The sequence below is a fragment of the Aquarana catesbeiana genome, linkage group LG04 (assembly GCF_042186555.1).
Source record: "Aquarana catesbeiana isolate 2022-GZ linkage group LG04, ASM4218655v1, whole genome shotgun sequence".
Classification (NCBI taxonomy): domain Eukaryota; kingdom Metazoa; phylum Chordata; class Amphibia; order Anura; family Ranidae; genus Aquarana; species Aquarana catesbeiana.
In genome coordinates, this window is record NC_133327.1 from 432,966,157 (window position 1) to 432,982,331 (window position 16,175).

The 16,175-nt window shown below is 41.9% G+C and overlaps 1 protein-coding gene across 1 annotated transcript in view; it reads right to left on the minus strand.

Annotated features, from left to right (window-relative positions):
* The window catches only part of LRP11 (LDL receptor related protein 11), a 76,107-nt gene that overhangs the window by 19,283 nt on the left and 40,649 nt on the right, over positions 1 to 16,175 (minus strand). Inside the window, exons 4-6 of the mRNA XM_073627397.1 lie at positions 14,447 to 14,581; positions 12,422 to 12,619; positions 6,963 to 7,019 (exon numbers count right to left, since the gene is read on the minus strand). Of these exons, the coding sequence (XP_073483498.1) occupies positions 6,963 to 7,019; positions 12,422 to 12,619; positions 14,447 to 14,581 (390 nt within the window). The remainder of the gene's footprint in view (positions 1 to 6,962; positions 7,020 to 12,421; positions 12,620 to 14,446; positions 14,582 to 16,175) is intronic.

Below are 16,175 nucleotides of genomic sequence, written 5' to 3' on the forward strand. Positions count from 1 at the left end.
CAAAAAGTAAAAAAATTTTTTTTTTTTCACAATTGTCGGTCTTTTTTTGTTTCTAGCAGGGGCAGCCCATCCATTAGGGGCGCACGGGTGCCACCTCCCCTTTCCATCACCGCCACCCCCTAGTCATGCATCCAGCCCCTTTCAGGATGCAGGGCGCCTGAATTACGACAGGGTTTTTTTTTTTCTTAAAGCACCCAATTAGAACCAGAGGCTCTAATAGGCTTCAAAATAGGGTGGGCTCCGGACGCAGAGCATTGCGCTCGAAGCACACCCAGGTGTGTTAGATGTAAACAAGGCAGATCGCCGGCCTGTCAGGTATGAACAGAGAGAGCTTGTGTTCCTGTTAAGCAGGAACACAGATCTCTGTTCATACAGTGAGTCTATCCCCCACACAGTAAGAAAGCATACCTTAGGGACACACTTAACCCTTTGATCGCCCCTGGTGTTAACCCCTTCCCTGCCAGTGTCATTAGTACAGTAACAGTGCATATTTTTAGCACTGATCATTGTATTAGTGTCACTGGTTCCCAAAAAAGTGTCAGTTAGGTGTCAGATTTGTCCGCCACAATGTTTCAGTCACGCTAAAAAACACTGATCGCCGCCATTACTATTAACCGCTTTCCGGCCGCCTCACACAGAAATACTGCGGCAGAAGGGCACGTACAGGCAGATTAACATACCTGTAAGTTGCCCTTTAAGAGGCGGCGAGCCCGCCTGGAGCTCCGTGATCGCGGGTCCGGTGGAATCTATGTCCACGGGGATACCCGCGATCAACTCACAGTGAGTAAACAAGCATCTCTTCGTTCTGCCTAATGACACTGTCACTGATCACAGCTCCCTGTAATCGGGAGTGGTGATCAGTGTAGTGTCGCACACAGCCCCTCCCCCCCACAATTAGAATCACTCCCTAGGACACACTTAACCCCTACAGCGCCACCTAGTGATTAACCCCTTCACTGACAGTCACATTTACACAGTAATCAATGCATTTTTAATTGCACTGATTGCTGTATAAATGTGAATGATCCCAAAATCGAGCCTAAAGTGTCCGATGTGTCCGCCATAATGTCGCAGTCATAAAAATCGCTGATTGATGCCATTACTAGTAAATAAAAATGATCAATAAAAATGCCATAAAACTATCCCCTATTTTGTAGACGCTATAACTTTTGCGCAAACCAATCAATAAACACTTATTGCAATTTTTTTTTTACCAAAAATATGTTGAAGAATACATAAACTGAGGGGAAAAAAATTTTTCTTTATATATTTTTTGGGGATATTTATTATAGCAAAAAGTAAAAAATAATGCGGTTTTTTCAAAATTGTCACTATTTTTTTGTTTATAGCACAAAAAATAAAAACCGCAGAGGTGATCAAATACCACCAAAAGAAAGCTCTATTTGTGGGAAAAAAAGGACGTCAATTTTGTTTGAGAGCCACATCGCACAACCGCGCAATTGTCAGTTAAAGCGACGCAGTGCCGAATCGCAAAAAGTGCTCTGGTCTTTGGCCAGCCAAATGGGCTTAAGTGGTTAAAAAAAAAGTGCCATAAAAATATGGATTTTGTTTACCAAAAATATGTAGCAGAATATATATTGGTCTAAATTGAGGAAGAAATTTGTATTTTTACATTTTTTTATGGGGTATGTTTTATAGCAGAAAGTAAAACATTTTTTTTTCCTTTTCAAGCCAGAGCCAGAGGCTCTAATAGGCTTCAAAATAGGGTGGGCTCTGGACGCAGAGCATTGCGCTCAGAGCCCTCCCATGTGTGTTAGAATAGCGAATGAATATTCGCTATTCTAACACTGAATCGCCTCTCCGCCAATCAGGAAGCCCGGGTCTGATACCCGTTTCCCGATTGGCTGAAAGGACAAGTGATCCTATTGGATGCCTACGAGAAGGAGGAAGATACACGCCGAAAGCCACCGTGATCCACAGTAGGAAGAAGGAAGAAAGCTGCCGCCTGCCGGACACGCTGCCCGCCCACTTCCTAGATTGGGTAAGTGCAGGGCTTTGATGTCCCAACCTTCCTTTCGGAGGGGGGGGGGGCTTCTGCCCATCTCAACCGGGGGGGTAGTTGTTTGCCGCCCCCCCAAAAGAAAAAAACACCAGCCGCCACTAGCTTCTAAGTGCAAAAAATACCACCAAAAGAAAACAAGTCTACAAACCAGAAAAATCTAAGAAATATTTGCATTGGTTCCACGTTAGTGACCCTTGAATGTAAACATTCCTTGTAATAGAAAAAAGCATAACAGGACCTCTTAAATATGAGATCTGGGATCAAAAAGACCTCAGATCTCATATCTACACTAAAATGCAATAATAAAAAAAAAAGAATGTCCCTTTAAGAGCTATGGGCAGAAGTGACGTTTTGACGTTGCTTCTGCCCTGCAATTGTATGGAGCTGAGCGGGGGCCATCTTCCCCTCACTCAGCAGGGGAGGGGAAGAGAACGTGATTGCCTCTGCTGTTGCCCCGGTGGCTCCAGTAAACAGCGGAGGGCACCAGAGAGTGGTGGGGGGGGGCCCTCTCCTGCCACTGATAAGTGATCTTGTGGCGAATCCGCCGCTGAGACCACTTTTATCTTGAAGCGTACCGCCCGCTGAAGAAGTGGATACCAGGGTTATGGCAGCTAGCTGCTGCCATAACAATGGTATTCCACTTTAAAGTGCTGCCGTATAATGACAGAGGGCGATCGTAAGTGGTTAAACGAAAATCTGGTACCGTACGAGAAAAAATTTTGTGCTTGTCCGATTGGATAATATCGGATGAACTGTTGTGATCAGCTATCGAAAGCTGTGTACTAACTATCAGATTATCATACAATCACTTAGAAAGCGGTATTTTTCTTACGATTTTCATATCACGTGTACGGGCCATTACTGGCTGGAACTCCAGATGAAAATAGAAGAAAGCCTGATACAGCCATCATATCTAAGAAATGGTGAGCTGCAATATAACAAATGTTTGCTTTTGGGTTTAATACCTCTTTAAGACCCCTTTCACACTGGGGCGGTTTGCAGGCGTTATTGCGCTAAAAATAGCACCTGCAAACCGCCCCTAAACAGCCTCCGCTGTTTGTTCAGTGTGAAAGCCAGAGGGCTTTCACACTGAAGCGGTGTGCTGGCAGGAGAAGAAGACCCCTTTCACACTGGGGCGGTTTGCAGGCGTTATTGCGCTAAAAATAGCGCCTGCAAACCGCCCCTAAACAGCCTCCGCTGTTTGTTCAGTGTGAAAGCCAGAGGGCTTTCACACTCGGTGCGCTGGCAGGAGAAGAAAAAATCTCCTGTCAGCCGCTTCTTTGGAACGGTGAAGGAGCGGTGTATTCACTGCTCCTGCCCACTGAAATCAATGGGACAGCGCTGCTATACCGTGGTAATACCGCGGCTATAGCCGCGCTATACGAGGGGTTTTAACCCTTTTTCGGCCGCCAGCGGGGGGTTAAAACCGCACCGCTAGCGGACGAATACCGCGGTAAAACAGTGCTAAATATAGCGCTGTTTTACCGCCGACGCCCCCTACCGCCCCAGTGTGAAAGGGGCCTAAAGATGGCATAAAGGTCTACCTGCAAAGAAAAATAGAAATATGTACCCCTACTACTGCCTACGCTGCTAAACGCCACTCCCATTAAGTCTCTTCTGAAACGGACACTTGCAAGACTGTCAGTTTTCTGTTTTTCCCACAGAACTCAGTGGTTCCTCCCACCAATTCCTACATCACTACTGTCTCCTGTACCAATATTGAGGTAAGCGCAAGGAACCAATGAGTGCTGCAGGGCACACCAAAGATCGACAGTCTTTGAAGAGATGGTTTTGAGAAGACTTCAAGGGGCAAATTCTCTTTGCAGAGGGACCTTTTATTCCAGCTTTGAGTTTAACAGATAAAGTTCTCCTTTTGCTACGATAAACAACTGAAGCACGCTGGAAAAGATGTTTCACCACTTCAATACAGGGCATTTATACACCTTCCTGCCCAGACCAATTTTCAGCTTTCAGCGCTGTCGCACTTTGAATGACAATTGCGCGGTCATGCTACACTGTACCAAAACTAAATCTTTATCATTTTGTTCCCACAAATAGAGCTTTCTTTTGGTGGTATTTAATCACCTCTGGGATTTTTATTTTCTGCTAAACAAATTTAAAAAAGACCAAAAATTTTGAAACAAAAATGTTTATTTTTTGTTTCTGTTACAAAATAAGTAAGTTTTCTCCTTCACTGATGGGGCTGCACTGACGGGCACTGATAAGGCGGCACTGATGGGCACCAATGAGATGGCACTGATGATGGGCACTAATATGCTGCACTGATAGGCGGCACTGATGTGCAGTAACAAACAAATGGCCCCTGCCCCCACCTATAACTGGCCTTCACAGCACTGATGGGCACTGAAAGGCGGCACGGATGGGCACTGATAGGTGGCACAGATGGGCATAGATGGGCACTGATAGGTGGCACTGATGTACAGTAATTGATGCTACGGATGGATGCCAATCAGTGCCAAACAATAATGCCTGCCAATCAGTGATGCCCATTGTGGGCACTGATTGGCATCCATTGTGGGCACTTATTGGCATCCCTGGTGGTCTAGGGTGGCATACCTGGTGGTGACATCCCTGGTGATCCTAGTGGTGTCCCTGGTGGTCCAGTGTGGGCATCCTCGGGGGGGCTGCGCTGATAATCAGCACAGACCCCCCTGTGAGAGGAGCAGCCGATCGGCACTCCTCTACTCGCGTCTGACAGACGCGAGTGAGGAAAAGCTGATCAACGGCTCTTCCTGTTTACACTGTGATCAGCCGTGATTGGACAGGGCTGATCACGTTGTAAAGAGTCTCTGTCAGTGAATCTTTAACGAGATCGGTGTAGCTGTGTGTCAGACTGACACTCCGCAACAACAATCGCCGCAATGCGCGCCCCTGTCATATGATGTCCGGTCAGGATATTGAAACCACTTTGCCGCCGTCATTTTACTATATGGCGGGCGGCAAGTGGTTAATACTTACCTGTACACAGGGCAATGAGCTCAATTAGAATGTTTTCACCTTGCTTCCTGCCATGCTGACAACACTTTACCATACAGCAAATGAGGGGAACCCCCCAACTGCAACAGAGGCAGGAAAAAAAATGCTTTTCTTAAGTAGAGTAGGAGAAGCTAGAACCCCTGCCAGATTTTAATTTATGTCCATGTTGCAGATTTTCCTGCATTTTCTGCCTAGGTAAACCATTGTCAGAAGAAGATGATGGTAAACCTCTGTAATGTAGACCTAGTTAGCAACAAAATTTGATGGGGTCTAATTATTCCGCCCAAACTCTTAGCTTCCCTTGGTGACGGCACGTTTAGTGTGGGAACCTGGTTGTGACTCCAAAAAAGCCAGACCAGTCCTGGAAAAGCATTCTTTGAACGGATGAAACTAAGATTAATCTGTACCAGAATGATGGGAAGAAAAAAGTGTGGAGAAGACTTGGAACAGCTTATGATCCAAAGCACACAATGTCATCTGTAAAACATGGTGAAGGCAGTGTGATGGCATGGGCATGCGTGGCTTCCAGTGGCAGCAGGCCATTGGTGTTTATTGATGATGTGACAGAAGACAGAAGCAGCCGGATGAATTCTGCAGTGTTTAGAGATATACTGTCAGAGCAAATTCAGCTAAATGCAGCAAAGTTGATTGGACCGCGCTTCGCAGTACAGATGGACAATGATCCAAAACACACTGCAAAAGCAACGCAGGAGCTTTTGAAGGAAAAGAAGTGGAATATTCTGCAATGGCTGAGTCAATCACCTGATCTCAACCCAATTGAGCATGCATTTCACTTGCTAAAGGCAAAACTTAAGACAGAAAGACACACAAACAAAGAACAGAAGGCCGCTGCAGTTAGAGCCTGGCAAAGAATCAGAAAGGAGGAAACCCAGTCTTTGGTAATGTCCATGGGTTCAAGACTTCAGGCAGTCGTTGCCAGTAAAGGATTCTTAACAAAACATTAAGGCCTCATGCACACTGGACGTTATAAAAAACGCCAGTAGCTTTGCAGTAAGTTTTTCAATGTTTTCAGCATTTTTTGATGTTAGAGCGTTTTTACAGCTGAATAACTCCTCTCAGAACCCACTAGTTTTTTTTTTTTTTTTACAGCCAAGAAATGCCCCAGCCAAAAACAGTTGATAACAGCCTATGTGTGCATGGACACATAGGAGAACATGCTGGAGAGTTTATTGACTATAGAAAAAAAAACATCTGAAGCCAAAAGCAGCAGCTGTAAAAATGTCCACAGTGCATGAGGCCTTAAAATGAACATTTTATTTATGATTATATTCATTTGTCCAATTACATTTGAGCCCCTGAAAATAAGAGGACTGTGTATAAAAATGGTTGCAGCTCCTAAAATTTGTAATAAAGCTTAAAATCTGAACTTTAAATTAATTTGTATTGTTTCATTTTAATTTTATTCTGGTGGCATACAGAGCCAAGGGTTTGATAATTGTGCCTGTGTCCAAATATATATGGACCTAACTGTATGTACATAGGCACACTCATGATGTTTTTATTGTTCCAATATGAACCTCAAGCTAAAATTTTTGTTTGTTCTGACTGGAGTGAGGGAGGTAGACCTGTTTTTGTTGCTGTCTGTGACCCTATTAAGGAGCTCTGCCTTCACTTCTTGTCCCTATGACACCAGGACAGGAGATGATGATAGATGGGAAGGAAGACACAGACCGTACTAAAACTGATTGAGGTTCTAATCCTTACTTTGCTGAAAAGAGTGTTTATTTTTGTTCATCTACCTTTCCCAATTGGTCGGATTTCCTATCGCTTCCAATTTTTGTATAACCCTGGCACAGGGAAATTAGAATAGAAACAGAAGAACAAAAACCTGGCAAAGGGTCTAATCCTATCCCTCTATTTAAACTAAGAAAATGTTGTTGCTGGAATTGGATTTAAAGCCCTAATAAAAATAAAAAGTCACCTGGAACTGCTTTAAGATGTCCTCTAGGATCTGCTGTTGTAGGGCGTACCAAGGTTCCTGTATTAAACATGAAACAAATATCATAGGATACATACAGTATGTTTAGTGTAATGTATATTACAGAGTTTGACCACTTTATGAAATTTGGGCATGCAGTGGGCAGATCTAGTGTGGCTAGGTGCTGACTGACATACAGGTTTGTGAATCAGAAGTGACAATGCTGATGAGTTGAACTGCTCTGGATTCAATCTGAGCAGGGATCGCCAAGCTTGGATGCTGAACCCAAACCCAATTGACATCAATGGGAGTCTGTTAAATCTGTTTAATTAAAAACTATCATTTTTATTTTCTGGGCTAATAAGCAAGGGGGTATAAAAAAAAAAAATGGCATGGGGGAGGTGGGCACTGCCCTGGGAAAAATGCACCAATGCAAAATGTGTTTTTTTTTAAAAAAGCACTGACATTTCAAAGCAAAAAAGGGTAAATTGCCAGAAAATGAAATCTCATTCCTGGCTTCTTTCTTTACAATAAAAAAAGGGCGCACAGACCTCAAATGTCCCTCAAAATACAAAGCAGACCCCTAGGGCCTGCACCATATTCAGGCTGCCACCATCCTAAAATTTCATCATGCGTTGCTGAAAAAATGTATTCTAAAATGTATTTAAAATAACAAATCCATTTAACTGCTTTTGCTCAACCATCAGCTGGATTAACAAAACAATTATGCATTTCATCTATCACCACTTTATTAATGGACTTTTTTAATAACATAGCGCAAGAAGCAATTGAATACGATAACTAATGACAACTAGTACTAATCAACTTTTATTATTTTGCCAAATTTGGCTGTTGAAAGCTTATTTCTGCAAGGCTTCCATGAGTTAAGCCAGCCATAGATAGTTCGAATCTTGGCCGGTTCAGCAGGGACGAGCCAAGATTTGAACCATGTATGGGCAGGCTGATTGTACCCAAGTTGATCGATCAACTTGGGTAAAACCAGCCTGTCGGATTTTTCATTCGATTACTGCCAACGGCTATAGCTGCAGGCAATAATCACTGTGTTCTCCCGACCGGGACGGCTCTACCTGCCCCCCTGGCGGGAGAACCCAATAGCTCCGTGGGAGCTATTTCCCTGTCCACACTGATTGATGGGGGAATCAAGCGAAAATCAAATCATTTATGGCTGGCTTTACTGTACATGATCCTTGCATTACATTGTTCTTAAAAAGTCCTCCACCTTCAGTCAGCTTTTTTTATACAAAGTAAACAAACCCTAGGTTCACAACTATGCATTTTTAGTACGTTTTGCAGTTTGCAGAAACGCACTACAGTCCATTTAACATGGTTTCTTATGGTACAAGTTCACATTTATGCGTTCTGCAACCGGTGCATTTTTGGAAAGGGTTGGGGACGATTTGTAGGTAACAGACTTCAATGGAATCGCACCAGAAAAGCAAGTGTTGTGTTTGTGGTGCGATTTTTGATGTGTTTTACGGTTTCTGTTTTTTTTTTTTCCGTTTAAAACACCGTATACAGCTGGTTGCTAAGGAGGGGGCCGGGAAACCGGCCACCACGTCCTTAACAACCGATGAGTCAGCTGGCTTCCCCGCTGAAAGCTGAATGTGTTAAAAAAAACCCACAGCAATTTTTTTAACCCCCCCCCCAAAAAAAAATCCATACATACAAAATCCGGGCATGCTGCTCGGTGGGTTCAAGAGAGGGAGGGGAAAAGCGTGCGCACCCCCCACCCCCGAACCATACCAGACCAGCTTCACACTGGGGCGGTTTTCAGGCGCTGGAAATAGCCTCTGCTAAGCGCCTGAAAAACGCTTATCCATTCCAGTGTGTCTTTTCAGACTGGGCGGTGCGCTTGTTCCGAAAAGTCCTGCAAGAAGCATATTTAAAGCGGGTTGGGAGCACTCTAATTAGCGCTCCCAAAACGCCCTGCCCATTGGAATTAGCGATAACGGCTCTAACGGCCGGGGCTTTCAGTGTGAAAGCAGCCTAAATACTGGTACTTTAAAGAGAGCATTAATGCAACTTCCACATATGTGCCATAGGGGTTGATTTACTAAAGGCAAATCCACTTTGCACTGCAAGTGCATTGCAAGTGTACTTGGAAGTACAGTCGCTTTAGATCTGAGGGGGATATCTGAAATGAGGGGAAGCTCTGCTGATTTTATCATCCAATCATGCACAAGCAAAATTGCTGTTTATTTTCTTTGCATGTCCCCCTCAGATCTACAGCGACTGCACTTCCAAGTGCACTTGCAGTCCACTTGTAGTGCAAAGTGGATTTGCCTTTCGTAAATAAACCCCATAGAGTTGTATTATTATAGCACTAGGATTACCTGTGTGGCAGTTTATCGAAAACAGGGAAAGTACCTGTTTGGGGCATTGCTCTGCTCCTTCCAAGTTCCCTGCAAAGCCATAACACAATATATTGCTGAGGGCTGGGATCCCCAATCCAGTTTAGTATTCCCACTCAGCATTTTAGCTAATGGTAGAAGCTAACATGCCAACCCCTTTCTTATGGCCTTCCCTGGACAGACTACTTCCTATACTATCCATATTATGTCATCTTTCCTGAAGTATTTAACCACCTCAGTACCAAACACTTCCATTCCCTTCTTGCCCAGGCCAATTTTCAGATTTCAGCGCTGTGACACTTTGAATGCCTATAACTCAGTCATGCAACACTGTACCCAAATGAAATTTTTATAATTTTTTTGAGACAGGTAAAGATTTCTTTTGGTCGTATTCAATAACAGGGTTTTTTTTATCTTTATTTTTGTGCTACATAAATAAAAAATGCCATCATTTTATTGTGCCATTGTGGCTATGGCTATGAATGAAAACCATTGTCTACAATTGACATGTGATTGCTGTGTTTGATCACAGTGATTACATGGTGCTGGGACCTTGCAGCTTATCCTTGGATGTGGTGGCTGTTTTATTCTTTTTTCAAGCCTGTTTCCCTTTATGTTGATACTAATCCTGCCAGTAATACACTTCCTATGCTAAAGTAACAAAACACATTCACTGTATTGTATCTATGGAGAAACACTATTGTCAACCAGGCATTTTTCTGTACTTGCAGAAAATGCATGTAACCTAAAAAAAACAAAAAAAAAATGCAGCCACCACATCTAAGGCCTGGCAAGCTGCAATATGTTACAATTTTGTTCTTGGATTTAGATATACATTTTTATTATATAAAAAAAAAAAGGCGCTGTGCTGCCCTCAAAAAAGTTCATTTATTTCAGTAATTCAATTCAAAAGGTAACTCACATCATATGAAAATGTAGTGAAAACCCGGAATTCAGTATCTCAGAAAATTAGAATAAAGGCAAAAGGCAAATCCACTTTGCACTAAAAGTGCACTTGGAAGTGCAGTCGCTGTAGATCTGAGGGAAAGATCTGAAATGAGGGGAAGCATTGGTGATTTTATCATCCAATCATGTGCAAGCTAAAACGCTGTTTTTTATTTTCTTTGCATGTCCCCCTCGGATCTACAGTGACTGCACTTCCAAGTGCACTTGTAGTGCAAAGTGGATTTGCCTTTTGTAAATAACCCCCATGGTGTCACACTCTAATCAGCTAATTAACTCAAAACACCTGTAAAGGTTTCCTGAGCCTTTAAATGGTCTCCCAGTCTGGTTCAATAGGTTACACAATCATGGGGAAGACTGCTGACTTGACAGTTCTCCACAAGACAGTCATTGACACCCTCCACAAGGAGGGTAAGTCACAAAAGGTCATGGCTAAAGAAGCTGGCTGTTTACAGAGTGCTGTATCCAAGCATATTAATGGAAAGTTGAGTGGAAGGAAAACATGTGGTAGAAAAAGGTGCACAAGCAACAGGGATAACCGCAGCCTTGAGAGGATTGTGAAGCAAAGGCCATTCAAGAATTTGGGGAAGATTCACAAGGCGTGGACCACGGCTGGTGTAAATGCTTCAAGAGCCACCACACACATAGAGGTATCCAGGACATGGGCTACAACTGTCACATTCCTTGTGTCAAGCCACTCCTGAACCAGAGAGACGCATCTTACCTGGGCAAAGGAGAAAAAGGACTGGAATGTTGCTCAGTAGTTCAAAGTCCGCTTTTCAGATGAAAGTAAATTTTGCATTTCATTTGGAAATCAAGGCCCCAGAGTCTGCAGGAAGAGTGGAGAGGCACAGAATTCAAGTTGCATGAGGTCCAGTGTGAAGTTTCCACAGTCAGCGATGATTTGAGGAGCCATGTCATCTGCTGGTGTTGGTCCACTGTGTTTTATCAAGTCCAAAGTCAGTGCAGCCCTCTACCAGGAAATTCTAGAGCAATTCATGCTTCCCTCTGCTGACTAGCTTTATGGAGATTCTGATTTCATTTTCCAGCAAGACTTTGCACATGCACAGACTGCCAAACGTACCAATAGCTGGTTTAATGATCATGGTATCACTGTGCTTGATTGGCCAGCAAACTCGCCTGACCAAAACCTATAGAGAATCTGTGATGTATTGTCAAAAAGAAGATGAGAGACACCAGACCCAACAATGCAGACGAGCTGAAGGCCGATATCAAAGCAACCTGGGCTTCCATAACACTTCAGCAGTGCCACAGGCTGATCGCCTCCATGCCACACTACACTGATGCAGTAATTTATGCAAAAGGAGCCCCGACCAAGTATTGAGTGCAATAGGATACTGTGCATGGACTTTTCAGCAAGCCAACATTTCTGTATTAAAAATCCTTTTATTTTTATTGGTCTTATGTAATAATCAAATTTTCTGAGTTACTGAATTTTGGGTTATCACTAGCTATAAGCCATGATCATAAAAATTAAAAGAAATGCTTGAAATATATAACTGTGTGTAATGAATCTATATAATATGAGTTTAACTTTTTGAATTAAATTACTGAAATAAATTAACTTTTTGATGATATTCTATTTTTTTTAAATGCACTTGTATATAAACTATGTATAACCCCACACTTAGTTTCTAGAAGTCATACATGTAGATATACTGTATAATATATTCAAAATAATAAGCTGGATGCTGCAAGCATAGTATTCAGATACCAAACAGTGAATGAATATATTTAATATGCTGTCTATTGGGACGCAGGATCTGTATGGACACAGTCGCTGCTCCCAATGTGACATTCGTGCAAGTACACAACCCCAAAGACACCCACGGTGAGTTTGTGGACTTGAATGGATGTCATACTGGAAGCAGCAGCTGTGTCCATGCAGCCGCTGTTTCCCAACAGACATAAATGGGATTGCCTGCATGGGGATAAACAGAACACCTGTGTATAATCATAAACACGCCCTTGCATGGGGCACGGATCAAATCAGCTCATGGGTACGAGGCTTAGATTATATTGTACAGAGATTGAACAATCAAGTTGTGTGTATGGTCAGCTTAAGTGTGAGTGCAGTTTAAAGCAACCAAGAGATGTTGCACCTACCTGTGTTGTGCATACTATTGTAAGGAGATTCCTGAGGAAGTGACTGATTCTTTTCCTTATCCATGGATACAGAAATCTTCCCAGAGAGTCTTGATTTCTCTAGTACTGGACTGTTTTCTGTTTCAGTCATTCTTCCAGTATCTGAATGGCTTTCTGTTTTTTCAGTGATATGAATCACCGTCTTTCGACCAGCACTAACTAAGAAAGATATAAATCACATCATTTAGTTGAAGCATGTAGGGTATATTAGTATTTAAATCACAAATGACATTAAATACATATATTTTATATAAACTTTTAATGGCTCGTACATTTTTCATGTTGAAAAAACAACTTTATTGAGACCATTACAAGGACAGCGTAATAAAGCTTTGTAGAGATAACATAATGCCAATGGATATTATATATATATATATATATATATATATATATATATATATATATATATAATTTTTTTTTTTTTTCCCCAAGAAATATAAAATTTTCTGCTTGCGGAAATAGCACGTGTGTGGGAAAAAAAAACATACAGTAAAACCTTGGTTTGAGAGCGTTTTGCAAGACAAGCAAAAATTTTTAATGAATTTTGACTTGATATACAAGCAATGTTTTGATAAAGGAGTAGTGTCATGTCACAGCTGAGTATAAAAGAGAAGAAAGGCGCCTCTAAGTGTAGCAATATGGTTACATTTAATGAAGGTACAACTCACATGGTTGATGATTAAAACAGGCACATCTAAGTATGCAGAGATCCAGGGTAAAGCTCTCTGCATAGACCGTCCTCCTCACCGCCATCTACGTCATCCCTTCCACGCTGCACGCCACAAGCGGTTCAAGCCACGTTTTCAAATCACTCTACTGCAGGATAGTCTTCCCGGTCACGATTGCAGACTGACAGCGGTGAGAGCAGCGGTGCGGAGGACGGTCTATGTGGACAGCTTTACTCCGGATGCCTGCATACTTAGATGTGCCTCTTTTATTCATCAACCATGTGAGTTGCTAAATGTTGTACCTTCACTAAATGTAACCATATTGCTACATTTAGAGGGTGCCTCTCTTCTCTTTTATACTGTGTAGCTGTGTAGCTCCTGATGGAATTTGCTTCTAATCCCCTTGTGGAGGTTTCCATTTGCTATAACCTTTTTATACGGGCTATAAACTGAAGGACTTATGAATAAATGGTTGGGGAACGAATCATTTGAGTTTCCATTATTTCTTATGGGGAAATTTGCTTTGATATACAAGTGCTTTGGATTACAAGCATGTTTCTGGAATGAATTATGTTCGCAATCCAAGGTTTTACTGTACATTTACTAAGTGAAGAGCATGTGGTTGGAAAAAGAAAATTCAGCCTGCAAATCTGAATCCGGTTTGGGGCCATTGACAGACAGCACTTGATACAAATATAGGATCCCTTAGGATGCCCATAAAACCGGATCTGGCAGTGAGTATAGTGCTGACAAATAATGATTGTACCACAAAGGAGTGTGGGTGTTAAATGTAGAATTACCCAGCCTAGTCAGAGCCTAGCTCACACATTTTTAAACAGTTTTTCATCTTGGTTCTTCTCTCACATTCTTTTCCCCAATTGGAATGCCACCACAATACATGTCCTTTAAATTAACAACTGCAATCATTGCTGCAGGAAATAAAAACCAGCAACCAATGAAGTGTAGTAATCAAATAAAAACAACAAGATATGTATTTCTCTGTTGTCGTGTCTCCACTACAATCATCTATCAATCAATTAAACCAGTAACTTGTGTATTATTTATTAATGTAGTACAAAGATGATTGGTGTTTCCTGTTACAGCATGATATCACTGGAGTTAGCTGATCCATGTCGCCCTATGTTTATGAGTATTGACAGATGTTAATTGGTTGTTACAATTATTGCACTTTGCTCTTTGTCTATGTGGTAGTCTACAAGCATCTCTATCTTCATGATTTCCCTCTTCCAGTTTACACTATTCATGAACAGAATGGTCTCCTTTTCCCATAACTACATTGGGAATTTCTATGACTCACAGTTCTGGCAGAAAGCTTCATCAGAGCCATCCGGACATTGCACCACTCTGTCGCATGCTAAAGTAATATCTATACAACATCCATCATCACAGATAAACTGGTAGCGGCTGCAGGCTCCACTGCACGTTGTGGAAGCTGTGACACAAAAAAAAAGGGAAAATAAATCTGGATTACTAGCCTGCATTATTTATGAAGCAAAGGTTGTTTTGTTCAGCATACATAAAGTCACATATAAGGTCATTTCACTTAATGGTGGTACTTTAGTTATAAGCAGAGCCAGTTATGCTAAAAAAAAAGTAATAAGAAAGTGAGACTTACATTTTAAGATGGAGGAGATTCCATAGTTGTTATACAGAGGTATAAAGGACAAAGGCATACATCCTGGAAATGCAATTCTCCATTTTTGGCATTTGTAGGTACTGTACAGTTTGTTTGTTTTTTAATTCGATTTCTAAAAGTGATCTGCTCTTGGTTATAAACCCTTCCATATACCAGGTGAAGTGACTGGCCTCTGGGGGTACACAGCGATGAAAAAAATCCTCCTACATAAGTTGTACCTGTCTATCTGCAGTCTTCTCTTCTCTAGATCTGTTCAAAGTCCATTTTTTTTAATGCTTGTGTGAGAATTCAGGGAAAAAATGGGGCGGGGAGCTGATGTCTGCAAAGCTCAGTGAGGAGAGCTCTGAGAGCTGACTGGATGGAAGGGACACACATCCTCCACGCAGGAACAGAGCTGAAGCTGTCAATCAGCTGGAGCTCCCTCTCCTGTCACCATTTTTCTCTTGGTGTCAGGAAAACTTCTCAGAAGTGACTCATGCTGATAGCAGAGGAACAAAGCAGCAGACAGAAATTATACTAGATTAGTGCTCTTAATAGAGACAAATACACACTATAGAGGGATATGTTTTGTTCATATTTAAAGTCTGAGGTTTACAACCACTTTAACAGTGGTATCCATGCTGAAACATGATAATGGGTACCATGGGTGAAATGATTCCAATGTTCTATATGGATACAATGTTTTTGGATTGAGCTAAAGGGCAAGGATATAAAGACCTGATCACACTGGTCTACAAATTTTTGGACGTTATCGACCTCCAAGATAAAATGTGCTAATTCTTACATATTTTGATTGGATAAATTAGAAAACATGTGGTAAAGGTGCTGGTTGGCTAAAGTTTTCAAGATATTTCACAATAAAGATTTATATACAGGCGAGTGTATTTGCCTACAAGACAGGGGGGTGTCTAATGATCATGATGCCTCGTAACTTCGACAACGTATGGTAGAACAATGAAAATGGTACCACATGGAAGTGTATACATTTATCTTCACTTTAAAGCTAAAGATTACCTAACTGTAATTTTATTCCAAGGTACATTTGTCTTGGTCAGAGCTACACATCATACGGTTACTTCTGGTGGCTTGTGAAAGTGTCATTGCCTAACATTTCCAAGGAACAGTTGCGTGATATTTTCCCTCAGAAGCCAAGATGCCTCAAAACTGTGTAAACAATGCAGATAATACCTGCTACATTTGTGGCGAGGTTACATTTGCATTTGAATTGTGAAGTATGAGGGCAGTGGTTAAAAAAAAAAGGCATTCCACCTATATTTTGGATGCAAAATAGGGGATGGGGACAAGAGTTAGGCCCCTTATTATTGTTACATTACATGTGCAACTTCTCTGCGTCATTGGCCGACAACAAGAAGAAAAAGTCATGGCAGTC